General features: G+C 44.0%; 1 protein-coding gene across 7 annotated transcripts in view; it reads right to left on the reverse strand.

The window, feature by feature from the left end:
- SH3KBP1 (SH3 domain containing kinase binding protein 1) overlaps positions 1 to 27444 on the reverse strand; it is a 339463-nt gene that overhangs the window by 61019 nt on the left and 251000 nt on the right. For all 7 annotated transcript variants that reach the window (XM_059158548.1, XM_059158547.1, XM_059158544.1 and 4 more), the window contains 2 exons: positions 22863 to 22957; positions 1473 to 1580 (listed from right to left, as the gene is read on the reverse strand). In XM_059158548.1, the coding sequence (XP_059014531.1) occupies positions 1473 to 1580; positions 22863 to 22957 (203 nt within the window). The remainder of the gene's footprint in view (positions 1 to 1472; positions 1581 to 22862; positions 22958 to 27444) is intronic.

A 27444-nucleotide genomic window follows, 5' to 3' on the forward strand; every position in this document is an offset into this window, starting at 1 on the left:
AAAAATGGCTTGAGCAATTTTGTTTGCTGGAAATTTTTTCTTGAATGGAGAACCCTTCTCTGTTCCAGGAATTTATTCCCCTCCTCCGATATAGTCAGGAACTGGAGGGTGGAGCTGTCATCACTCAGACAGACACCTGCTTCTATAGCAGCATCCCAAGCTGTAATGTGGAAACGGTTCGCCAGAGGGTCTTGTTACATGCCGGTTGTGAAGCCCAGGTCGCAGGTGGGGCCCGAGTATTTCCAAGAAGCTCCAGGTAATGTACAGTGTGGCCCGTGGACCAGCACTAAGAGTCAGGGATATAGAAAACACTAGGAAGCAGAATCCAGATTCTCTGAACCCCAAACTCAGTTCCAAGAGAGAATAACACGTGTGGAGCAGAACACTCTTCCGCTGAACAATACAGTAAAGCAAGCTATCCTAAAGCCTAAGGGGTGGCCCTAGGCTTCAAACCAATCTGAGGATCGGCAGGGCATGACCTTGGTGGGTCCCAACACCACAGCTTCTTGAATCAACACATTCGTTCATCAAAGCAGTACGTACACCATCGATGCTGTTCAGTATCCTTAGCAACAAATCCACCAATGTGTAGCTATCCTTCATAAACTCCAGCTCTATTGGAATGGTCATGGGTCAAGGCTAGGTTCATGGTCCAGTAGCAGTGTCCCAGCAGGCATAAACAGGAACCAGTCCAGAAAGGCAAGGAGAAGTCAAGCAAAGCCTGAGCCAACAGCCCTGAAGTGCAGAGCAGAATGGGAAAGACCAATTGCTGCCCCTTATGCTACAATGTGCTTCTAACTTTTCCAAAATTTCTTGCTTCATCCTCATCAGAGAGACAGTACACCTGGAGTGAGGCAAAGACGGGCTGGCTCACTGAAACCACAGCATTGGAAAACGGAGCCCCACAAAGAGAAAACCGATCAGAGGTGTAGGCAAACACACGTATGGACAAATGCGTGTATACAAGGCCACATGTGTACACACAGTGTAAGAACATGGGTGGCCTTGCTCTGCATCCTCTGCGTCACAGCATGCTTTTTGCAGCCACCTGCCCGGCCAGCCCTGGGCCACTCCCCACCCCTCCGAGGACATCCCGCACAGGAGGGAGGCAGTCCGCTTACCAAACGGAGTGCCCGAGAGTTCTTGCCACTTGGGTGCTTATATGTTCCAGGCATCACACCCAGGGCTTTACACACACTATCTTGTTTATTCGTGCAGCAACACCAGAATAAGGATCACCGTGATCAGTTGTCAGATGAGGAAACTGAGGCTAGGGGAAGGTAATGAATGCGTTCACACTTGTGCCCAGCCTACCGAAAGGCAGAGGGCTCCAAAAGCTGGTCCACTGAACTAAAATGCCAGGGCTCTTCAGTGGCCCACTAAATTCCCTCCCCTGGTATTCCCAAGACCCATCATGGGAGCCACATGCTGACGGCATGTGGAGCGCTGACCTCAAGGCCAGGAAGACTTACATTGCCCTCCTTTTCAAAGTCAGGTGGAAGCAGCTTCACGAAGTTATCAGGGAACACTCCTCGTCTGCCGTTGAGCTCTCCTTCCCACCAGCCCACATCGATGCAGTCCTAGGAAACGGGAGAACAGAGTGAGAAATGGGGCAAGCACCCTCTGCAGAGGTCCCACACCCCTTTTATTTTATTTTAAAGATTTTATTTATTTATTTGAGGGAGAGAGAGTGAAAGAGTACAAGCAGGAGGAGAAGAAGAGGGAGAGGGAGAAGTAGGCTCCCCGCTGAGCAGGGAGCCCGATGCGGGGCTCCATCCCAGGACCCTGGGATCATGACCTGAGCTGAAGGCAGATGCTTAACCATCTGAGCCATCCAGGCATCCTTATTTTATTTTTTTAAAAGATTGTATGTATATATGTATATATTTATAAGATTTTATTTATTTATTAGACAGAGAGAGATACAGGGAGAGAGAGAGCACAAGCAGGGGGAGTGGGAGAGGGAGAAGCAGGCCCCCCACGGAGCAGGGAGCCCGATGCAGAACTTGATCCCAGGACCCTAGGATCATGAAATGAGCCAAAGGCAGACACTTAATGACTGAGCCACCCAGGCGTCCTAGACTGTATTTATTTAAGAGAGAGACAGACAGAGAGAACGAGATAATACAAGCAGGGTGAGGGACACAGGGAGAAGCAGGCTCCCTGCTGAGCAGGAAGCCCCATGTGGGGCTCGATCCTGGGACTCCAAGATCCAGAAGGCAGACACTTAACCGGCTGAGCCACCCAGGTGCCCTGGTCCCACACCCCTTTTAGAGAGAATGGAGGGAGGCCCTTCCCTTGAGGCCACTAATAGCGCAACAGTGGTTACTGAGATGAAGTCAGCACAAATCTCCAAAGTCAGATGGGAGAACAGAAGCACAAGTGTGCCAGAGCAGTGGGCTGGGACTCAGAACCCAGGGCTGCTGTCAGAGGCCCTGCATCAGTGCCATCCGCTTTTCTTTAAACATGGGATGATAATATGTATTTTCTTCGTCTTAATTTTGCTGAAGCTTTAAAATTATTTCATTAGCCACAAACGTGGCTTCAGGAAATATCACATGCACAAATGTCCTCGCTGATTGGCCTGACATAAATCTTGTGGAAATTAAAAAGGGGCCTTGCGACAGTCAGGCAAGCATAAGAAGAATCACACTTTGGGCAAGCTTGTGAACACACCGCCTGTCCTCACCTTCTCCTCTCCGTGGTGATGGGGCACCGCTGACATTGGGAAAAGCCCTTCCCCCACCTTACAGAACTCAATGTTTGCTCACTAAATGAAAGAACAAATCTACTCATTCTTCCGGTTCAAACGTGCTACCCTACTCTGTTCATTCCCTCGTCAGAAGCTTTCTGAGCGCCTGTTTCGTGCGAGGTGCCGGGGAGAGCGCGAGACTGTGCCAAGCTTCTGACCCAAGCCGCACAGCCTTGTGGTTCTCCTGGGCCTTCCACCTCAGGCCACAGAACCATTTCTATTTTGCTCTACTTTGTATCTCACATTTGACCTCTGGCTCCAACTCCACTTCTGCCCCCCGGTCCAAGACTTGCCCGGCCTACTGCAAACCCACTCACTTGGGTGCTTCTTCCTGCCCTGTGTGCGGACAATGTACACACCCTGCTCTTGGGTATCAACCTTGAGTAAAAACCCAATTCTCAGACTATGACCAACAATTCCTGCTACAGCCAAGAACCAGCAGAGGCTTTCCAGAAAATGTTAGTAACACGTAGGACTTTGAAAGTCACGTCTGAAGCGCGGCAACATCACTCAACAAAGGGAGGAGATCGTGCTCAGGGCCCATGGAGAGACACTCATGGTCTTCCGCAATGGCAGTGGGGGTGGGGAAGGGGCCAGAAGGTCCCAAGTTGCAGATGTGCAGTAGGCCTAGGGCCCCACTGTAGACCCCCGAGGGCCACAGTGTATGTGAGATCATACATTTTAGCAAGGTGAGGAACGTATCTGGCTTTTGACCATTTATGCCCCCAACCCACCGCACAATGTCCAATAATAATAAGTATTTGTGGAATCAATGAGGACTTTTTCTAACCCTGAGTTCTGTGATCTCCAGCTATCAGGACAAAGTAGACTCCAGAGTCCTTAACTCATGATGATTTTATATAAGAAAAGGTCCACCTCAGGTGAGGAAGTGAATGAGCACCACCTCCCTTCTCCCCTCCATCTGTTACAAAGATAAATGAACTCTTTAGAAGAGGTGTGGGTTTTAGAAATGGATCCTTAATCACGGATGGTAAATTCTAGTCCTGACCAACACTGATAAACAGACACTTGAAGCATCAAGTTCAGATTTACCCAGGACAAACTGAGGTTCAAAAGACAACATGAGGGGGCCGCCTGGGTGGCTCAGTGGGTTAAGCCGCTGCCTTCGGCTCAGGTCATGATCTCAGGGTCCTGGGATCGAGTCCCACGTCGGGCTCTCTGCTCAGCGGGGAGCCTGCTTCCTCCTCTCTCTCTCTCTGCCTGCCTCTCTGCCTACTTGTGATCTCTCTGTCAAATAAATAAATAAAATCTTAAAAAAAAAAAAAAGACAACATGGGGGAATGCTTATCTTTCTTGGAAAATGATAAGAGAAGCCCAGGTAGGTATTCTGGTCCTGCTCAGGTCACATCACTCCCTAAACAATCTAGCATCAGTCCCCACAGAAGTATCTATGAACGGGGATTGTGATGGTGGCAAAGTACGATGGCTTCTGATGTTCCTCCAGCTCTGAGAAGATCTTGTCATCAACTATACCAGAAAATCTTGCCAAGGAGTAGGGGGTGACATTCCTTTACTTTTAAGTCCTTAGAAATTAAATCTTTCAATCCAGATGGCTCTGCTTTTGAGGAAATGCTTGGTACCATTTTTTCTCCTCTTTTTCTGGACAAGTCCTCTTCTCCTCAAACCCAGCTTGAAATTTACCTTTAGGAAAGTGATAATGATGAGTGCTCTCTCTTTTCTTGAACACTCACAACTGTGTTAATTTGCATTTCATGATATTCACTTCAACAAACATCCATGAAATGCAAAGTATCTTCAAGTTCCTTCTGTTGGCACCAGACGTGAAACCAGCAAAGAACATGATCCTAAGTCCAGGGAGCTTAGAGATTTACGCAAAAGAGCCCCCCCCCCCACCATATTATACAAGGTCCCTTTGGATGACCTTTATCAACCACGAGTTCTGGTACCAAAGAGGAAAAAATCATTAACAGCTTTTCAAACCATCTTAAATCTTGTCATGGGTGGAACGTTTGCTTATATGCGGACTGAACTTGCCTGCACATTCATTTCAGAGCATCTGATACAGAATTACATCCATAAAAGGCACTCAAATATTGTTTAGTGCTACATTTCTTTTCAAAAGCTTTCTTCCAAACTTTCCAACTGGTGCAAATCCATGCCTCACCTTAGTCTTCTGCAAGCACTAATCCAAGAATCATAGTAACGAGCGCTTTTCCTTCACATGTGAGAAAAACAATGAAGAAAATTTTAGGGATGCCTGGGTGGCTCAGTGGGTTAAGCCGCTGCCTTCGGCTCAGGTCATGATCTCAGGGTCCTGGGATCGAGTCCCACATCGGGCTCTCTGCTCAGCAGGGAGCCTGCTTTCTCCTCTCTCTCTCTCTCAGCCTGCCTCTCTGCCTACTTGTGATCTCTCTCTGTCAAATAAATAAATAAAATCTTTTAAAAAAATTTTTTTAATAAGCAGAAGCATATCCAGAGTAACTTTAGAACTCATATATGCTTACAGGGCAAAATAGGGCATAGGACATATTTATTACACTTCCCATCAGTGGAGAATGGCTTGGATGGCTCATCTCTCCTTGGCTTCTTAAGGAAAACATTAACAGTACTAATCATTGTGTACTTCAAGGTAACACAGGGAAAGCGTGAAGGTAGAACACAACCTGTCTTACCGTTCTGATTGGTTAAGAGGACAAATACAAGGCTCGTGGATGAGATAAGCAAGTTCCAAAAAGAAAGAGAAAATTACAAAGTCCTTAACAGGGTTCCAGAGCTCAGAGCCTAGTGTGAGAGGCGGACAGTGAATCACTATGGAGTAGAAACACCGGCAGGAGTGCCCGGTCGGATTTAAAAACAAGAGGGTCCGAGAAAAACCAGGTAGCTGGAAGAGGGAATGAGGGGTGAGCCAAAGCAATGAGAAAGGTCAAAGGCAGGATCGTGGAGCATGAAGGAAGAAAAGAGAGAGAGAGGGAAGTCGGGGTCTTGGAAGAGAACACTCAAAAACTGGCACTTAGGATGGAGGCCGTGCCTGACTCCCAGGGGACTCCCAACTCTACGGAACAGTGATATGAGGTGTGAGGCAAGATGGCATCCGCAAGTGGCAGGAGCAGAATGGAGGGACAGGTGGTCAGTGATTTGTGAGGCCAGAACGTCAGCAGGGTGGAGTGGATGTCCCCAAGGAGGATGGTGGGAGGCGCGTGAAAGCAGGACAATGAGAGAGCAGCCGACCAGTGAGGAGAGAGGCAGTGCGGCCAAGATACTGGAAAATGTGAGGGTGACTGTTTACAGTCTTTTCAAACTTGGGACACTATCAATAATCACAGCAGTACCACAGATACAGCCCAAGATGATGATCACCCTAGCAGACTACGAGATTCCAACGATGAGGACAGGACAGTATAGGCAGTCGAGGAGGTGGCTTCTGAATGAGGCAGGAGTTTGCAGTGGGAAAGAGTGAGAGGTCAGCATGTAGATGAAAGTTTCCAGAACAACAACGATTAGAAATAAGCTCTACTGGCATGAAAGCAGAGGAATGTAGACCTGGACTCTATCAAGAACCTCGAGTGTGGAAAGATCAGTATTTCTGACAGAGAATGTTCACTCGTCTATGACCAAGTTCCCAAAATGGTTTCTCTATGCCTCATCACCAGGCAGGTATTTGAGTAAAATATGCAATTTTCCTTATAAAAAACAAATGATGTTTTTCCTTTGAAGGAATGAATAAACAGAGCCTTAGCTCTGCTGTTACCGGAGCGATCTCAGGGAGAGGGGAAAAACAGCAAACCAGGGCCAGCTGAGACTGGAGTGCTCCACTAGTTATAAAAACTCTGGGTCTCGGTTTATTGACACACAAGAAAATCTTGGTGAGGTGTAAAGAGCGATATGACCGTTGGTGGTTATCAGCATTACAGCAATTCTACGGACTGGTCCCAGGGAACCTGAGGGACAATGTGGCCATGAAAGCTTCTGAATTAAGCTCACACACATTTGTCACCAGCCTTGGGTGAAACCATCAGTGGCTGCAGCTGACATACTTGGAAGAAGGATGAGGTGAGGGATACCAAGGCCCCAGGGCACATCTGAGGAGGGAGAAGTTGCCCACACCCCAATGTCCTGCCTTCGTCCACCTGATCCTGCCACAGGAGCCCCTGCGGAACGTGGCTGAAGTATTCGAGTACTTCCCACCGTTACCACAGCAAGGGCCGGCTCATGGCCGCTCCCTGATGGACAACTTGTTGGCCAAAAGTCACTAGTGAGCTCTGGTGTATCTGCATCTAAGTCTTGGCACTACAGATGTTGAGAAAAGACAAACTTGCCACCTGACTTGTAAATTGGTTAAAACAATGAGCTACAACCTCGTCCTGGACTCCCTTTTGTCGAGAATGCAAAGCAACCTAACAGTTTAGGGTTTCTCAACGTTAGCTACACATTTAGAATCACCGGGGGAATTTTTAAAATTCCCAATGCCTGGGCTACCCCCCACACCAATTCGAGCACAATTTCTAGAGGGTGGGACAGGAAATTGGCACTTTTTAGAGGTTCTCCAGGTCCTTCCAATATGCAGGTTGACATTCACTGATTTGGACAGGGCTTCTCAAACTTTAATGCACATACTATCCACTCGGGGATCTTGTGAAAATGCTAATTTGGGTTCAACAGGTCTAGAACGGGTCTGGGATTCAGCATTTCTAACAGGTTTCTGGGTGATGCATATACTGCTGGTCCATGGACCAACTCTGAGTAGCAAGATTCTCAAAAATGGTAAGTTTTTTGAAAACAAGGATCTTATCTTTATAACCTTTGCAGCCATCAAATACCTAGAACATTGCCTAGCAAATATCAGTTCTGAATAAATGTTGTCTGAACGGATGAAATGGTGGATGGCCCAATCTTCCCCCAGACTATGGATCTATTTCTCTCAATTTTCAAACATCAGAAGTGAGGTTCAGTTGAATGAGGAAGAGGCAGGTATAGATTAGCTACACAAGAAAGCTTCATTTAAGGGGGCCTGGCTGGCTCAGTGGGTAGAGCATTTGACTCTTGATCTCAGGGTCTTGAGTCCAAGCCCCACGTTGGGTGTAGAGATTACTAAAAAAAAAAAAGTCACATAAAAAAAAAGAAAGCTTCATCTATATGATCTGGCTTACCTGTTGGTCTGTACCACATTAATTATTTGTTTATAATTGTGGAAAAAACTTTTTTTAAAAAACATTTTATTTATTTATTTATTTGACAGAGAGAGAGAGAGAGAGATCACAAGCAGGCTGAGAGGGAAGCATAGAAAGAGAGGGAAGCAGGCTCCCCAATGAGCAGAGAGCCCGATGTGGGGCTCGATCCCAGGACCCTGAGATCATGACCTGAGCCGAAGGCAGAGGCTTAACCCACTGAGCCACCCAGGCGCCCTAATTGTGGAAACAACTTAAAAAGTACCTCCAAAATGTAGGGCACATTTTCTCAGACATGGTAAGTGCACCAAATATTCGAGTTCAGAAGGGAATGCATAGCTTACAAATGGACATATCAAACCAAACAATGGAAAGATTAAAATGGTTTCATCCGCTGGTCCAAATGAAAAGAAAAGCACTTTGCTCAGTCACTTCTCTTGGTGGTCAGCTGTCCCCACATTCCCCAGAAATTCCCAATTTCCCAGAAGTTACCCAGCATGGCTGAAAAAACTTTTTCATGGCCTTCTCTGATGACTGAGATATAGCTCCAGGAGAAACTGAGTGCTGAACACTTTCAGTGTGGCTGTTAAGTGAGCCTCAGAGTGTCCCGAAGAGGTCTTACACCCTCAGCATCCCACCAGCTATAGAGAAAGCAGTGTTTAATATTTACTAATGAACGTCTTCCGCGTGGAGCTTCAGGGGGGCCCTTGAGAGAAAGATCCATAGAAGCCAGAGCCCAGGAGCACTCAGCTTTGCCTCTGCTTGTTAACACCTCCCCAAGAGATGCAATTATTCTGCATGGCTGGGATTTCTGCTCAGAATTTCCAACATCCCCGTCAGTCAGTTATTAAAGCAGGCTTATCAACATCATGGTTTATGAGGTAAGAGGGGACAAAGAAGACTACTGTCTACCTCAATGTCAGAAGAAGTGCCTGGCAGACCACAGTTCGTGAGAGAAGCCAAGGAGACAGCCCAGAGATGAATTCACTCATGGAAATGTCACATTCCAGACTAAAAAAACCAATAGAACAGATCGATGGAACCAGGAGCTGGTTATTTGAAAAGATAAACAAAAGGGATAAATCTTTAGCCAGACTCATCAAGAAAAAGAGACAGCATTTGAATAAATAAAACTGGAAATGAAGGAAAAGAAATAACAACTGATGCCATAGAAATACAAAAAACTATGAGAGAATATTATGAAAAATTATAAGCCAACAAATTGGACAACCTAGAGGAAATGGACAAATTCCCAGAGACATAACCTCCCAAAACTGAATCAGGAAGAAACAGAAAATTTGAACAGACTGATTACCAGCAATGAAATTCAATCAGTCATCAAAAAATTCCCAACAAGCTAAAGTCAGGACCAGATGGTCTCACAGGGGAATTCTACCAAACACTTAAAGCAGAGTTAATATCTATTCTTCTCAAACTATTCCAAAAAATAGAAGAGGAAGGAAACTTCCAAATTCATTCTATCAGACCAGCATTGCCTTGACACTAAAACCAGGTAAGACACTACAAAAAAAAGAGAACTATAGGCCAATATCCCTGATGAACATACATGCAACAATGAGAGGAGAAGGGAGCTGAGGGAAATCGGAGGGGGAGACGAGCCACGAGAGGCTGTGGACTCTGAGAAACAAACTGGGGGTTTTGGAGGGGAGGGAGGTGGGGAGTTGGGTGAGCCTGGTGGTAGGTATTAAGGAGGGTATGGATTGCATGGAGCACTGGCTGTGGTGCACAAACAATAAATCTTCAAATACTGAAAAAATAAAATAAAAATTAAAAAAAAATGCTCAACAAAATATCAACAAACCAAATCCAACAGTACATTAAAAAATCATTCACCACGATTAAGTGGGATTTATACCTGGATTGCCAGGATGGTTTGATAGTCACAAATCAATGTGCTACATCACATTAACAAGAGAAAGGTTAAAAACCAAACAATCACCTCAACAGATGCAGAAAAAGCATCTGACAAAGTACAACATCCATTCATGATAAAAACTCTTGACAAATAGGTCTAGAGGGAATATACCTCATCATAATGAAGGCCTTATATGAAAAATCCACAGCTAACACCATCCTTAGTGGGGAAAAACCTGACAGCATTTTCCCCTAAGGTCAGGAACAAGACAGGGATGTCCACTGTCCCCACTTCTACTCAACACAATAGTGGAGGTCCTAGCCATAGTCAAACTTCCACTATTTGCAGATGACATGAGACTCTATATGGAAAACCCTGAAGACTCCACCAAAAACTACTCAAACTGATAAATGAATTCAGTAAGGCTGCAGGACACAATATACAGAAATCTGTTGCATTTCTATACACTAACAATGAAGTACCAAAAAAAGAAATTAAGAGAAGAATCCCACTCACAGTTATACCAAAAATAATAAAATACTTAGGAATAAACTTAACCAAGGAGGTAAAAGACCTCTACCACAAAAACTACAAAAACACTGATGAAAGAAATTAAAGGAAAAAAAAATGTCACATTCCAAATGTCAACATCCTAGGATCATCAAGGCTTAGGGAGTCATTCACGGTTTCGTGACCCTGGGAGCTCATGACCTGAAAGAGTTTATCTAACTTGTAAAAAATCCTGACTTTTTATTGGGCAAGAACTTAGCGGCTTTTGCAACATTACCTTCTGCTTCTGTCACTGTACATATTACATAACTGGCAATGAGAAAGTGGATGAAGAACACAAGGAGCAGTAATCAAGGCTCCGCTCGGTCATGCCGATATGAATGGAAGTGCAGATGGATACTTGAAAAGTATGCAGAAATGCCTCCGTGTCTGTAAGGCACCCACACTGTACCTCACATTTTCCTGCTTCTTTGTACATACTTTGTGATTGTATATTTTCAACAACTGTGCATGCTACACTGTTGAGACTGGATTTTGAGGTCTTCCTTATAAGAGCATTGAGTTTTGTTAACGGCAAGCAAGTGGCTCATGGATCAGCTTGACCTGTCAAGGCGTGGCTTAAAGCTTTGTTAGGCTATAGGGTAGGTTAGGGGAGCACTGTTCCCTCGACTGCCCCTTCTGGATTCCCAGTAAGATGCTAGGTGCATTCAGCAAAGTTTTCCGACCGTGCTTGGCTGGAACTCCAACATCTCCCATCCCTGGTGACTTCTGGGATATTACCTCAGCTCACAGCCCACCCATGCCCCAGGCTTATTTTCTTCCAGGTCTGGTGGAGTCTTGCCCTGTTGATGCATGGCTTAGTATTGGGCAAGACTCGAGGGACTCCTATATATAGCTTTCTGGAGCTCTTCCTTTGTACAGTTCGCTCCTCAGCAATTCATTGGCCTGAAAAGTCCAGCCACCTTGGCATCCCTGAATTACAACCTGTTTCCTCTATCTGATGAGTCTTCTGCTTTCTGTTGGGGCTCCACTGGGCTCTGCTGCAATTTAGAAGAAAGCCAGGGTTGATGTGAAATCCTTTTCTCAAGGATTACATCCCCACGCTGTGTATTACCCAGTGCCTAAAAACAGTGGGTTCATGTATTTTGTCCAATTTAAAAGTTGTCTTTGGCAGGAGGGTAAGTCTCACACCTTTGACTCCATCGTGGCTATAACCAGAAGTTATGTTTGCTTAAAAAGACTGTTTCTTTAATTAGAATTTATTTTTTTTCTAGGTTTAATAGAACTTGAAGCTCTATCTTTAAAAGTCTGAGCTATTTCAAGGTCTAATTCCCAAAAGAAGTCCTAGAGAAAGAATTTCTAAATGAAAAGGTGTAAGAGAGTTTTTAATTATCCTAGAGTCTCCTCTGCTAGTCGTATGCACCTTTCTCTAACAGGGAAGGTTGAATGTTCCCTAAGGAAAAGTAGAGTCAGTATTAAACATCGTTATATGGAAAATTTAAATACATGCAGTAAGTCAGTGCCATCCAACTTTTTTCAGATAATGGCACACATATATAATGATAATATGTTCATGACATATCACTGGAAGCCAAACACCGTTGAAGGCCATCAACCCAGAGTGGGTTTCGGGCTACCTAAGGCCCTTTCCATCCACCTGGAGAGCTGAGGGACTCACCACCTTATATGCCCATAACCCGCTTATAGCACATGGGTTAGGATTTGCCACGGAAGTAAACTTTGAGTCTAGATGTCACTAAGAACTGAGCAAAAAGCTGACCTCAAATCTCGGGTCCCCGGAAAGAGAACAGAACTTCCACAGACATTATGAGAGGCAGGCAGCAGGCAGGGATGAGGGAGGCCTGAAGGGATTTTAACCGCGGACAAGCCGGAGTGGAAGCCCCGGAGGCCTCATTACTCACAGCCCGTTTCCCTCTTAGAAAAAGATGCTTCTATCTGAAGCTTCTTCAGAGAACGGCACCCAAAAGATACTTCCATACTGGTCCAACTCCAGGGTCACCATTTATACTGGGCATCTCCTGGAATTGTGGGGCATGGCCATTGAGGTTGCGCAGAGACAAATATAAAAGAACAGCTTACCGAGTTCATTATTTTATTTGCAGGCTATACAATCTTAAGTTTCAGGAAATACTTGTGCTTTTAGCCTTTTTTCTAATATCAGAATGAAAGAACTTCTACTCTCATAAATCAACTTCAAAAATTAGTAATGATGTGAAAAGGAGCTATTTGCAGAGAGGACCTTTCCTTTGTACTTATGATTGGGCTTTAAGCATGACATGTGCCATTAACACATAAAGGCACGTGAACAAGTCATACATAAAATGCAACTCATTAAGGAAGCACTTTTACATTTTGGGGGGTCTATTTAAACATAATCAAGGATGCAAAATTATGCAAGTCTTTTTCCATAGAAATTTTCCGTTTTCTACTTGTTAAGTCATTTACATTGAGATGACAATTTAATGCTAATTTTTTAAAAAGAGTTATTTATTTGAGGAAGAGAGGGAGCATGCATATGCACAGGTAGGGGGAGGGGCAGAGGGAAAGAATCTTTAAGCAGACTCCCTGATGAGCACGGACCCCGCCGGGAGGCTCAGTCTCAGGACCCTGAGATCATGACCCGAGCCAAAACCAAGAGTCGGACACTTTACTGATTGAGCCACCCGGGTGCCCGTTTTATGCTAAATTTTGAAAGCTGTTTCTTTTTTTTTTTTTTTAAGATTTTATTTATTTATTTGACAGACAGAGATCACAAGTAGGCAGAGAGGCAGGCAGAGAGGAAGGAAAGCAGGCTTCCTGCCGAGCAGAAAGCCCAATGTGGGGCATGATCCCAGGACCCTGGGATCATGACCTGAGCTGAAGGCAGCGGCCTAACCCTCTGAGCCACCCAGGAGCCCCTGGAAAGCTGTTTCTAATGATACTTTTGGCTCATCCAAAGCACGTGGCTAGTAACACAGTCTACCTCTCAAGGATGTTCATCCTATAGCTGAGTGTTCATTTGCATTTATGTTTAGAAAACTGTATTGATTCTCCATCTTGACACGTGTTTTTCTTCCATTAAAAGGGTAGTAGATATAATCAAAAATCATTTTGCTTCATTGCCAGAGACACTGACATTTATAAAGCAGCTTATATTATGTTTTAAGAGATTTTCTTAGCTCTTGCCCTACCTCTAAGAGGTAACAAAGAAAGCTGTTATGGATGAAGGCCAGGGAGTATCTTCATTTCACAGATAAGGACCAGGAAGGAATATGAGGTAAAGGGCATGCCCATGGCCATTATGAACATCAAGATCATCCATCCAAGCCAGCTGTAGCAACTATTCATAAATTCCTAAATGCCTACGTTCCATTTCCATTCTTCACCAGACATATCTATATTTGAGTTTTCAAAGGAAAACTTATTCCTTGGCATAAAAATTTGTTTGGGGGTCTTTTTCTCTCTACTCTGTGAATTTGGCTTATAGGCCATGTGCAATGAGTGAAAAAATACAATTCCCAGGTCAAATCTAGGCCCTCAGGCTGCTCAGCTGAGCCCAAGCCTGACTGGTAGCGTGTGGTTACATCTGTTTGCCACCTTGGGGGAAAAGGCTCTGATAAAGGAGATCTGTGGTCTTATGTTATAAAGAATATTCCCAGGAAGACTGAGGACAAAACCAATGTCCTTGAAATTCATGCAATTACTTATCAGGCAATTATTTAGTCTCAAATCGCCTTATAAGAAAAACAGACCAATCAATATTCTCTTAACAGTAGCATTGCAGAGAATGAGTTCTTAATTTTGCCAAAGTTCGATTTAGCAGTATTTTCTTTCAAAGACTGTGCCTTTGGTGTCATGTCTAACAACTCTTTCTCCAATGTTTTCATAAATAACATTCTGTGGTTTTGGTTTTACATGTAGATCTATGTTACATTTTAGTAGAACTATTTCACATGTAGATCTACTCAATCCATTCTGAGTTAATTTTTGTAGGATGTGTTAAGTTTAGGTTAAGGTATTTTTGTTTTTGTTTTGTTTATGGATTTCCAATGGTGCCCGTACCACTTCTAAAAAGACTACCCTTTCTTTCTTAAATTCTCCTTGCACCTTTGTTGAAAATTAATCGGCTATATTTTTGGGGTCTGTTTCTAGACATTCTATCTTGGGGGCCAGCAAACTATAGCCCATGGACCAAATCTGGCTTGCTACCTATTTCTGTTCATCCCACTGAGAATAGTTTATACATTTTTAAATGGTTTTAAAAAACCAAAGAAGAATATTTCAAGGAATGTGAAAATCACACAAAATTCAAATTTAAGTGTCTATAAATAAAGTTTTATTGGAACTCAGCCATGCCCATTCATTTGCTTCTATGACTTGCTTTTGCATAGTTGCAACAAAGACCATCAAGCCTAAAATATTTACTCTCTGGCCCTTTACAGAAAAAGTTGGCTAAGCTCTGATCTAGAATATGAGGCTCCTTATATATATCCATGCAGAACCTCAGGGGCTCTCTGAATGCCATTGTAAAAAAAAAAATGCTTGTAAGGACAGAAGCTTTAAATAGAACCTCCTAAAGCCCTAAGGAAGGCAGAAAAGGAATGTACTTAATAGCCAGCTACCCTTTCCAACTAGGACTGAAATATAAAAGCCTGAAGTAAAACTATTCTTACAAGGATGAATTGTACTACATTATCTAGTTAACTAGAAAATGGAGGAAATTTAAGTTTAAAAGGTATTTATTTTTAATGATGTTTTTCTTAAATATCTCTCTGAGTCATAAACTAAGAAAAAACACTTATAATGTGAAAGATGACAGGTTAATGTCATAAATATAAGGTATTTTTATAAAAATCAATTGGAAAATGACACACAAGATTTTCAACTTGAGTAATCATTTTTAAAAATGCAAACACCTATCAGATTAGCAGAGATTAGAAAGAATGATAATATCCAAGGATGACAAGGATAGGAAAACATATTCGCACACACTGCTGGGGAGGCTAAATTGGCATAATCTTTCATAACATCCCTCAAATATATTTAAAAGGAACTGAGGCAGCATTACAGTTAGCTACTTATCATCAAGAAATAATAACAACTATTACCATTTTTACAGTACTCACTCTGAGCAAGGCATGCTAAGTGCTTCACCTCCTTTAACTCATTTAATCTTTGCAATGCGAGGAGGTAAGTACTACCATCAACCCCACTTCACAGATGTGTAAACTGAGGCACAGAGAAACTGAGCAATCTTCCCAAGGTTATACAAGTAGTAGAAAGTGGTAGAACCAATTACATGGGCAAGACTTTACAAAGTGATGACCACATGCAACATGGCCTAAAATAAGGAAAATCTAGAAACAAACATAAAAGAGAACTGCAATACTTTGTACAGCAGGACTCTAAGGAACTATTTAACCATGCTGCCGAAGACAGGCATGATATGTTTGGAAAAAAGAGGGTTACAAAATAATGTGTGTGTATATGATCTTATTTTCTTTTGAGCTGAAATTTGTGTGTGTCTCTGTGTGTAAAACACTTGGAAGACTACAGCTCAGATACTGAGAGGTACCGAAGGTGGTGAGGTGATTTCGACTTTTCCTGGTATTTATCTATTTATCTGTTTTCCTTCTCACTTTTTCTCTAGAGTAGGTATTATTCATATAATTTTAAAATACTATCTAAAAGTACATCCCATGCTACTTTCTGTCTCAGAAAAGCATATTTTAGTAAAATGTAAATGTGAACGTAAAGAGCTTTGTGATACTTCCATAAGACAGAGGTTATAGAACTATAATAAATTACTTCTTTCCTAAGAAAAGTCAAAAAATAGATAATAAAAGGGAATTTCAGGGCAAGTGCTAAACTGAATTTCAGGACAGTTCAGTACGTGAAGTAAAAACTTCCAGTCACTGGGCGTTTGTTTTTTTCTTCTTCCCATAATAACTTCTCAGAGCACTAATGAGAATTCAACTTTTACGTTTCTAAAGCCCTTTGAGCCACAACATCTCATTTAATTCTCACAATGGCCCTCTCTGAGTAATACAAACAGAAAGGTTGGCCATGGAAAACAGAAAGAGTTTCTCTAATTCGCTGAGACACCTGCAGGTTTTTCTGTGTGTTGCAGGAGAAAAGGATCCCGTGGCGGTGTTGCACATCAAGTCCTACGTTTACCAACCTCATCTAATTTAAAAAAAAATTTAAATTTAATCTAATTTAAAAATTTTTAAATGAGCACAGTGAGGAAGAGTTTTGATCCAACGTACTTACGGTATCAGGATTCTTCGCAACGGTTCCAGTGTTCTGGTTACTTTAAAGAGGAAGACAAAACAGAAGCGAACGGTATTCCTTGGGATTTCTAATGCTCTGAGGAGGAGATATATTGTGGCTTCTGACTCTAGGAAGGACATATGCAGTCTAACACATAAATACCACAAAAAATACGTCCTATGACACAAAAGACCCATTTGGTGAACACTGGCGTTCTTCAGATGTGTGTAAGCCCAGATGATCCCGGCCCTATGCTTAACTTCTTCATTCACTCATGAAACATGTCCTTCTAATGGGTCTGTCAGTGTGTCATCATTTTCAGGGTGACACCTGCTAATTTACTCCTCACCCTTGAAACCACACTTAATCCTAGCATTTTAGCTCTGCTAAAAGCTTCAGCAGTGCAGAGAGAAGGGGTCAAGGCCAGCAATCTATTTAGCTGATGGGCTTTCTTACACCAGCCTGAGAACCTTTCTTGAGATTCCTAAAACCTCTTCTCTTTGAGGAAACATCCTTACTTCCTATGGGGCGGGAAGCAAGGGAGTATGAAGACATTTCTCTCGTGAATAAGTGTTCCAATTAATGAATTAATCAGAGGGAGGCAGGAAGGGAAAATAAACATTAGAACAAACAAAGGAACACATAATCACAGGATGACTTAAGAAGGAGCTCAGGACTCCCACCTGCCTCTTCCTCTCTCCCCTCCTTCCTCCCTCTCTCCCGCTTCCCCTTCTCTTCCTTCCTTCCTTCCTTTCATTCATTCTTCATGCTAAAAGCAACCAGAAAACTAAGTGGTACCCAGCAGGAAGAAAGAGGAAGGCAAGATCAGCCGGCACGGAAGAAAGCAGAAGGAAGGGGGAGAAGAGAGCTTCAGGCACGGAAAGAACCAATATTAGCCCTGAGCTGAGCCCATCATCTCCTCTGCACTGATGAGCATTTCATTTCTGTGGAGGGGACAGTGGAATCAGAAAGTCGCGGATGATCTGACCCAAAGCGATCACAAACATGGATACCACCAACATGCAAGCAGACGGGGTGATGGCATGGTAATATCATTTCCCTGATTAAATAATGATCACATCTTTAAGGCAGAAAGCAAATTTGATAGGCACTTGCCCTAGATATCCAGCAACAGAGGGTGACTCTGTGAGTAGATAAGTCGCATCTGGGAGCGGCTGAGCCCCACCTTCTTCTTCTTCTTCTTTTTTTTTTTTTTTTTTTTGACTTTTAAAGATTTTATCTGTTTCAGGTTTCACTTGGTAAGTCTTCAACATTTGGAAACATTATCAGCTTGGAAGAAATATGGAAGAGAGATGAGGATCCTTTGGAAGAGAAGGGAAGTGTCCTAGAGTTCTTCCCTAATTCTCTTTTTGGTTATTTGCAATTTACCACTTTCTATCCTATCAGAAAAGTAAATGTCGAAGCTGAGCCCCACCTTCTAAGAGCATCTGACAGCCCCACAAGGCAGCTCAGGCCCCACAACCCCGCCCTAGTTCTGCCCCTGGCATGGTTGGAGACCCTGGGAAAGTCACTCCTGCGCTCTAGGCCTCTGGTCCTTCCCCGTGGTCTACACAGGACACCCGTGGTCCCACCTAACTTCCAGGGCCACCATGAGGGAAAGGAATGGCGATGAGGGGCCCTGGGCTGCTGCTGCCAGCTACCCTGGAAGCGTCCTGCACTGGGAAGCCGCGGTCGCGCACATAAACTGACCCATTATTAACTGAGGTGCTCAAGAGTTGTCTAGAAAGGAGGAGCGTAGAGATGAAGGAAGCTGCAGCCCTAACTCCGCCCTCACAGCAGGTCCAGCTCCAAATACTGAACGGTCCCTGGTTTGAAATATCCTGAGGAAAAGGTGAGACTCTCACCTCATATTTTTTTCTCTTCTTGAAAAGATTTTTAATTTATTCATTTGAGAGAGAGAGAGAGAGAGAGCAAGTGAGAGCATAAGCGGGGTGGGGGGGAAGGGGAGAGGCAGAGGGAGAAGCAGATTCCCAGCTGAGCAGGGAGTCCTAGGTGGGACTCGGTCCTGGCACCCCGGGATCATGACCCCAGCTGAAGGCTGACGCTTAACCACCTATGCCACCCAGGCACCCCACTTTGTATTTTTTCTTTATCTAATCTTCTGGCTTCCTTCTTTCTCTAGGGCACATCTATCAGTTTCCTCCCCCTCCTTCCATCTCCATGCTCCATGGTTTTTATCAATAATATTATCTTTCATAGTGTTTACTTTCATGGTCTCAAATAGGCTTATACCCATGAAGAAATGAGGGCGGGGAGTGTCTGCTTTGTTAGGGGTCAAAGACACAGCTACTCAGGGGAGCTTTTTTTTTTTTTTTAAGATTTTTATTTATTTATTTAACAGACAGAGATCACAAGTAGGCAGAGAAGCAGGCAAAGAGAGAGGAGAAAGCAGGCTCCCAGCTGAGCAGAGAGCCCGATGCGGGTCTCGATCCCAGGACCCTGGGATCATGACCTGAGCCGAAGGCAGAGGCTTTAACCCACTGAGCCACCCAGGCGCCCAGGGGAGCTTTTTAATAAGAAATATACACTTAAAGATCCTTGTTTACAAAGGGCTCACATGGGAAGCCCTTCCTTCCAGGTTAGGGGGGCTGAGGCCAAGAGACTGTCGGCCAAGGTCAGGAACATCAGCCCTCTCCACAGCTGGGCTCGCTTACCCCCAGGTGGCAGCGGTCTGAGCAAGGAGAGCCCGGAGGTGGCCACCGTTATAGCTGAACCCCAGCCTGCCCTGCACCAGGCTGCTCTCAGCCTTTCTTTAGGGAAAGCAGACCTTCATTGGAAACCAGACCCAGAGGCTTCTGAACCCTTTCAACCATGCTCTGAGCACAAATCACGAAGGCAGGGATGGGGGCGGCAGGAACACAGATGAAGGAGCTATTTTTGAGTGACTGGAAATAAAAGCTAAACACAGGTGTGTTCTGTGCAAATGGAAATGTTCCCAAATCCACAAGAATTCTTTATAAATAAACTAAAAAACAAACCATTTGGGTTGCCACATTTCATCCTAGTTTCCAGGGACACACACAAATAGTTCAGGTCTTTGCACATTATTTCAGGAACCGTGGAGGGCTTACAGGCACCCGCTAAGGGTGTCTGACTCATTTTCTAGAAAGCTACACGAAATGACAATCTAGGGCTAAAAACGAGGGCAATGCCTGCCCTGTGACTCCTGCCACAGCCCAGAAAAACAGGACAAAGGGAAACCACCTTAGCTAACTCTGAAACAAAAACACCAATGGAATTTGGGGTAAATTGAAAACCTCTCCAGCCAAAGAAGTTGAATTTAGACAACAATGATTCAGGTCTTTCATCTCAACTCATACACATAATAAAGCAGCATATCAAAATACACATTAAACAAATCAAAGCGAAGCTCTTCTCTTTACAGTATCAACAGCACACATTCATCTAAATGAATTTATAAGTGATTCTTTAACTCTGAGGAAGATGTAAGAATTTTCTATAACGTCAGCAGGGTATGACAGACTCAGAGTCCATTTCCCCCCACTTTTCAGCAAGTAAAATACTTAACGGCATATTTTTTCTCCAAATTCTTGCTGAAATCTCACCCCTTGTGAATTCTGAGCTATTTTCAGGCAAGTCTTCCACCACTGTTACCGCCCCCCCCCCCCATAACACGGTGTTCCTGCTCCAGCAGCAAACTGGGCCCAATCACAAGAGCCCTTCCTTCCCCATTTCCAAGGTCAGAGAAAGAGCAACCAAAGTTGAAGTGACGATCTATGTATACGCAGCACCTTAGCAAATCCTCACAGCAGCCCTGTGAGGTCTGCCTTCTGGCTGAGGAAACTGAGGCTCAGAGGGGTTAAGTGAAATGCCCAGTGACACACAGCCATAAATGGTGTTGCTGGGATTCAAATCCTGGTTTCTCTGAGCAGGTAGCCTACAAGGCGCTTGTCATTTTAAAATGCTTCCAACCAAGTGGAACGTTAGGTCAAGGGTGGCAGATATTTTGGGGGCAGAAGGACAGGATATCAAGAGACCCGATTTCACAGACCATATAAAAAAACAATAAAAACAAAACTGATAGTGCACAGGGGACATTCTAAAGTAACAAGCTAAAAAATGGGCCCAGGTACATAATGCAGCATGAGTTAAGACTGGCTGTATTATTAGCTATTGAAAAACCAGCTACGTGGGTTGACAGAGGGCATCCTGGGCAGCAGGAACACGGCCGGGGTCAAGTTAGGGAGGATGCATGAGCAGGTTGGGGACATCCCAGGAGAGCTTGCTGTAGAACAGTGATGTGGACCAAGACCAGAAAAGCCAGACTGAGGCCAGAGCGCCTGGGCAAATGGGTGCCAGGAGAATCGAGTTGGATTTGACAATAAAGGAGAGGAAAGTTGCTAAAGACTTTCACTGGAGCAGAGGGGTCCCACGAGCAAAGCACCATTAGGAGATGATAAAACGAGGGGGCTGGGGTGCCAGCATCCCTCCGCCCCTGACCGCCCCAGCGTTCTCCTCTGGAACAGGTGCCATGGAGAGAGCCGGGAGAGGAAGGAAGTACAGCCTCTGGCCTGGGCCTGGCTCTCCCAAGGACATGAAGAGGCAGGGACACAGGACGGCAGAATCGCTAGGTTCTGGCGCTGCTGGGCTCACGAGCGTGGGTAGGGCTGACGGAGGGGGAGCAAGGGTGAAAATGACACAGGCGCTCTCGGCCTGAGGGGCGGGAGCAGGGTGTAAGCCAAGTCAAGAGGCCAAGTGTACGGCAAGAAGAACGAGGTCGCGTTTTGCAACTATCATAATATTATCTATAAGCTGCTTCCATTTCTAAACTGCACTTAACTGCAGGAAGCTACGAAAGCAGGGACATCTGGCACGATCTCCCGGACAACTGAGACCAAGCCTGGCACAGCCGTCCGCTCCTTTCCCCCGGCCGTGCGCATGGAGGATGGAACAAGGAGACAGTCTCTTTCTGACTAAGCTCCTTAGAAAAATTCAATTCTTTTTATCAGACTGGATCTCAAGCTGGTAGGAACAAAAACATCAAGATGAATGTGTTCTCATCATATGTAATCAAATGACAGGGACAGGAATATAATATATTAAGGTAGAAATAGATGTATTCAGATAACAGACCATCCGTGGTAGGTTCCCCCCCCCCCCAAACCTTATTAAATATTATTGGTACATCTGGTTTTTGGTTAAAAAGAGGCTGCCCCCCTCTGGATGAAAAGAAAAACAAAAACAGTAGAGTGCCTCCCCCCATCGCAAAGCATGGGTTACTGTGCTCTCTGGGCACTCGTCAACAGGAGAAAGTGATCTGCCCCTTTCCCTGTAGGACTAACACCAATTATCTGTGCTGATTATTGAACTATTCGTATTTGCTTTACACCTATTTAGCAACTTCCTTATTCCGAGTGTTCCGTGCAGGGTATGGTTCAAAATAGGAAACGCACCGTGCAGAAGCCACCTGAAGGAGGCGCGGCTGAAGGTTGACGGGGAAGGGTGGTAAAGAAAGGGAAGAACTGCTCTGCCTCCTTGGCAGAAAGGAACAAGACAGGCCGCATTTTACCTGGCTCTGATTTCCTCCTGCCACGGAAAACACTTAGGAGAAATACGCTAAAATGAATGCGGGAGAACAGCTTACACGTAAGTCCTTGGCCTCTCAGCAGCACTGGGAGTAGTTTGCTATTCCAGAAAGGAATTCCATCACTTTATGGACACACCTGGGGATGCGGGAAGGGGGTGTAGGCAAACCCCGTGATCCCCTGCTTCTCTGTAATGGCCACAGGAGCGAGACCCAGAGCCTACTCCCCCCACCCTAACCCCTGCCTGTTCTCTCTCCTCTTTCCCCGCACTCTCCACCCTGCCAATGCTTTCCAGCCCTGCACGAGCACAGGCAGCCATGACGGCCCCCAAGTCACGCTTGTCCCGAGAATATCACGTGTTCCCTGCCACTCACTTGGACCTCAGAATAAAGCTACTTAGACATCTGAAAGATGGGTCAGCTTTTCACCATACGTGACCATCATGAGAATCCTGTTACTCAGACAAAACGTGATCTGGGATGGAGTTTTCCACCGGGCCGTGCCAATCTGCAGCTGGCTCCAAGGCCAACAGAACCGATTTGGTTTTCAAGTTCGTTCACTCACCTGGATGTGTCGGGCTTAGCCCGATCAAGAGAAAAGACGCAAGAGTCTTTCTCAGGAAGGAGTTCAGGAAATGAAAATCAAATGTTTAAAGGCCTAAAACAAAAGCTTGTACCGTCCAGTCAATGCCTCTGAGCGGCTCGCCGTTTCAAAGGCAGGAGGGAAGCTTTGCTTACCTTATTGATGAGAGTCACTATATCTCCTTCTTTGATTGTCAATTCATCATCATTCTGCGCCTCATATGGAAATATTACTTTGCAGTAATCCTTGGCTGTAAGAAGAAAAGACAACACAACCTTTACAATGCCTCTTCTAATGGGTGACTCAGGAAAAGATGCCCACTCCCACATTAAGTTCAGGGACAAGCACACTTAACAGAGAGGATAAAAGGATTGAATAAAGAAAGGGTCACTTGCAAGAAACTACCTAAGATTGCTCATCTGGGGCTCACGCTTACTTATTCTCTTCACTTTTTCCCCTTCACAAATCATGTGATGTCATCAAGTGCCATTGACTGCTTTGCGTCTCTCAGGCAGAAAACCAAAAAGATTTCCTTGGTCTCAGGTGTATATTTTATGTGCTCTTTATTTTATATACCATTTTCTATACTCTTCGGGGGCATGTATAAGCAGACATGATCTACAAAGAGCAAAAAGCTTAAATTCTGCCCTCACTGCCTTCTTCCACACCTCACTGAATCAGAAACAGGTATCTGTGTATGTTAAATGCTTCCAAGGTACTCAAAACAATAAAAAAAAAAACAACAAAGACTCCATTACGGTGTATCTCCTGAGACAGATATTTCTATGTGAACATGTGTCAACCACAAACAGCCAACAAATACTCACTAAATGTTCTTTATATACATGTGTATAGTGGGAAGACAAACTTGTTCAAATATGTCCCAAGGTCTCTCTGGGGGAAACTATTTAGGTGAGGATGGTCATTAGCAAGGATGTCCCCCAAAGACAGAGAAACACTGAAAACCAGTTCAAACATGCCATCAATTATATGCTTTTGATGTCTATCTGATGTTAGCGGTGCCAGGCTGACTCAGTCAGAAGAGCGTATGGCTCCTGATCTTGGGGTTGTGAGCTCGAGCCTCCATGTTCAGTGTAGAGATTGCATTAGTAAATCAAAAAACTTAAAAAAAAAAAAAAGCAAGCCAATCTGATGTTAAATCTTCTCTATTTATGCAAAAGCACCAGTTTAGAAGAGAGCAAAAACATTGTCAGGTATCCGGGAAAGTAAAACTTGGAAAAGTGGGGTTCAATGACTTGGGATTGAAGGTAGAAAGGAAAATTCCAGAGAATTAGTATCTACTGGGACAGGCATTTTTTATTCTGCAGCTAAGTCAACAATCCTAATGGCTTTAGATGGCCTTAGATATTTCCCAAGGATCAGGCCAGTTCCTGCAGACAGATCATAACTTAGAGCTATATATGCAAGTATTAATTATATGGTCCCTAGCACAATTTATATGACTGAATTTTGGGGGTTTTATTATGGTTAATGTCACATCAATCAAAGAGAGTGATATATAAAATAAAGGCAATGAAAAGATCTGTAATACAGACACACTGTGGTCTAGGGTTGGTTCAGATATGATGGGAGGGAGAGGGGGCTGGGAAAGAGAGGGACTCACTTTCTGTGGCAAATAGTTTTGCTTTCTGTCCCATGGACAGAGTATATCAGTTACATGCCCTGTCCTAGTGTTGGAAACCTTTCATCTTAGGTACTCTGGGCCCCTGATGCCTTTTGCTCATTAAGCCATGCCGAAGGGGACTGGTTTTAAATCCCATCAATATTAATCGGCCTAAAGGAAATAAAAGCAAAAATGAACTTTTGGGACTTCATCAAGAAAAAAAGCTTCTGCACAGCAAAGGAAACAGTCAACAAAACAAAGAGGCAACCTACGGAATGGGAGAAGATATTTGCAAATGACAATACAGATAAAGGGCTCATATGCGAGGTCTATAAAGAACTCCTCAAACTTAACACATACAAAACAGATAATCATGTCAAAAAATGGACAGAAGACATGAACAGACACTTCTCCAAAGAAGACATACAAATGGCTAACAGACACATGAAAAAATGTTCATCATCATTAGCCATCACGAAGATTCAAATCAAAACCACATTGAGATACCACCTTACTACCAGTTAGAATGGTCAAAATCAACAAGACGGTAAACAACAAGTGTTGGAAAGGATGTGGAGAAAGGGGAACCCTCTTACACTGTTGGTAGGAATGCAAGTTGGTGCAGCCATTTTGGAAAACAGTGTGGAGATTCCTCAAAAAATTAAAAATAGAGGTTCCCTATGACTCTGCAATTGCACTACTGGGTATGTACCCCAAAGATATAGATGTAGTGAAAAGAAGGGCCCCAATGTATGTATGTACCCCAATGTTCATAGCAGCAATGGCCAGAGTCGCCAAACTGTGGAAAGAACCAAGATGCCCAGGGTGCCTGGGTGGCTCAGTGGGTTAAGCCTCTGCCTTCAGCTCAGGTCATGATCTCAGGGTCTTGGGATCGAGTCCCGCATCGGGCTCTTTGCTCAGCAGGGAGCCTACTTGCTCCTCCTCTCTCTCTCTCTCTCTGACTGCCTCTCTGCCTACTTGTGATCTCTCTCTGTCAAATAAAATAAATAAAATCTTTTTTTAAAAAAGTTAAAAAATAAAAAGAACCACGATGCCCTTCAACAGATGAATGGATACAGAAGATGTGGTCCATATATACATGGAGTATTACGCCTCCATCAGAAAAGATGAATACCCAACTTTTATATCAACATGGGTAGGACTGGAGGAGATTATGCTGAGTGAAATAAGTGAAGCAGAAACAGTCAATTATCATATGGTTTCACTTACTTGTGAAGCATAAGGAAGAACATGGAGGACATTAAGAGAAGGAAAGGAAAAGTGAATTGGGGGAAAATGGAAGGGGAGACAACCATGAGTGACTATGGACTCTGAGAAACAAGCTGAGGGTTTTGGAACAGAGAGGGGTGGGGGGATGGGTGAGCCTGGTGGTGGGTATTAAGGAGGGCACGGATTGCGTGGAGCACTGGATGTGGTGCATAAACAATGAATCTTGGAACACTGAAAAAATAAAATAAAATTTAAAAAATATTAATCTGCCTAAAGATTCTTAGGTCCACAGTTACTTATGTTTCATCTCTCTTTAATTAGTAATAGCAAACCTCCCAAATTCTGAATCAGCCAAATATTCTAAAAGGAGGGAAAAAGCTAAGCATCTTTAAATTGGATAATGACAGCTCTTTACCAATTTTCCTACTGACCGTGCTAGTGAAATATGACTATCCAACCTCAGAACTTCCAACACTGAAGTAAATACAGCATTACTGAAGAACTGCCCTGCAGAGTCCCAGTCTGAAGAATAATTCATTGGACTGAAGTCGTGGAAATATTTTACAAACAAGGTAAGACACCTGTGGTCAACAAAGGGAAAAGAAGCATTGTTTCTATTCCTTTCCATCAAAAAAGCTCATTAAGTGAGGCAGACATTTGTTCACAGGAGCCATGCCCCATCCTCTTCCCAGTTCATATAACCCTGCTGCGATCAGGTACTTTTTTGGGAACAGGGAAGCCCCTCCCCCACCCATGGATGTGGAAATAAGTGAGATATGTCTAGGAAAATAATGTTAATCTCACTTCCCTTTGTCAATGATCGTCGATGTGATCTACTTAGATGTGAGAGGAAATCTGCTGGGAGGGGGAGTGAGGCTGTTAGATTTTGTTCCCTGATTAAAAAAAGGATTGTGAGGAAAATAGTTGCCCCTGCCTTTTTGCTTGCAACACTGTCTCGTCCTTGTTGGAAGACAGTATAGTGTTTGGCACTGTTGCAGTGCCATGAGAGGAAAGCCAGGAAAATCACAGAGGAGGGGACTCTTGAGTCTTGACACCACTGAGATGTCTGTCAGATTAACCAACGTTAGGGGGCCTGTCTCCGGGTCCCTTGTTACCTGACTCCATTAAACTGTACTGCTTACCGCCACTTTGTGGCTGCATAGGTCTTTATCACTCAAAGCAGAAGGTACTGTGACAAGAAGGAACTCCGTAGAAGAGGACATCTCCAGTTACCTCCCCTGAAACTCTTTTTTTTTTTTTTTTTTTTTTTGTTAGAGAGAGAGAGAGAGAGAGAGAGCACAAGCACAGGCAGACAGAGTGGCAGGCTAGAGGCAGAGGGAGAAGCAGGCTCCCTGCCGGGCAAGGAGCCTGATGTGGGACTCGATCCCAGGGCGCTGGGATCATGACCTGAGCCGAAGGCAGCTGCTTAACCAACTGAGCCACCCAGGCGTCCCGAAACTCTTGACTATAACCGGCCTCCACTCAGAAATTCCCTTCCTAGGCACCTGTGTCACTCCCTCTCCCCCTATCTCTTCCTTTGTTACCTCAAGAACTGGCCCATAGCAGGGGATCAGTAAATAACTGTGGGATTGATTTATAACCAACATAGTGAGAAAATATTTATAAAAAACTACTAGTGTGCCTTTAAAGTGTTTCACAGGGCCATTTTGTTTTCTGTCCAGTTTCGCTATTAGTGAAGGAGGGCAGGTATACCCCTGCTCCCCCTTTTTTAAAAAACAGCTTTAATGACATATAATTTTCATACCAAAAAATTCACCCATTTTAGTTACATGCTATGAATAGTTTTAATAAATGTATATAGTTACATGACCATCAGCATAACCTAGTTTTAAAACATTCCCACCACGTACGCGATTTTATGT

Source organism: Mustela lutreola, chromosome X (genome assembly GCF_030435805.1).
Source record: "Mustela lutreola isolate mMusLut2 chromosome X, mMusLut2.pri, whole genome shotgun sequence".
Lineage (NCBI taxonomy): Eukaryota > Metazoa > Chordata > Mammalia > Carnivora > Mustelidae > Mustela > Mustela lutreola.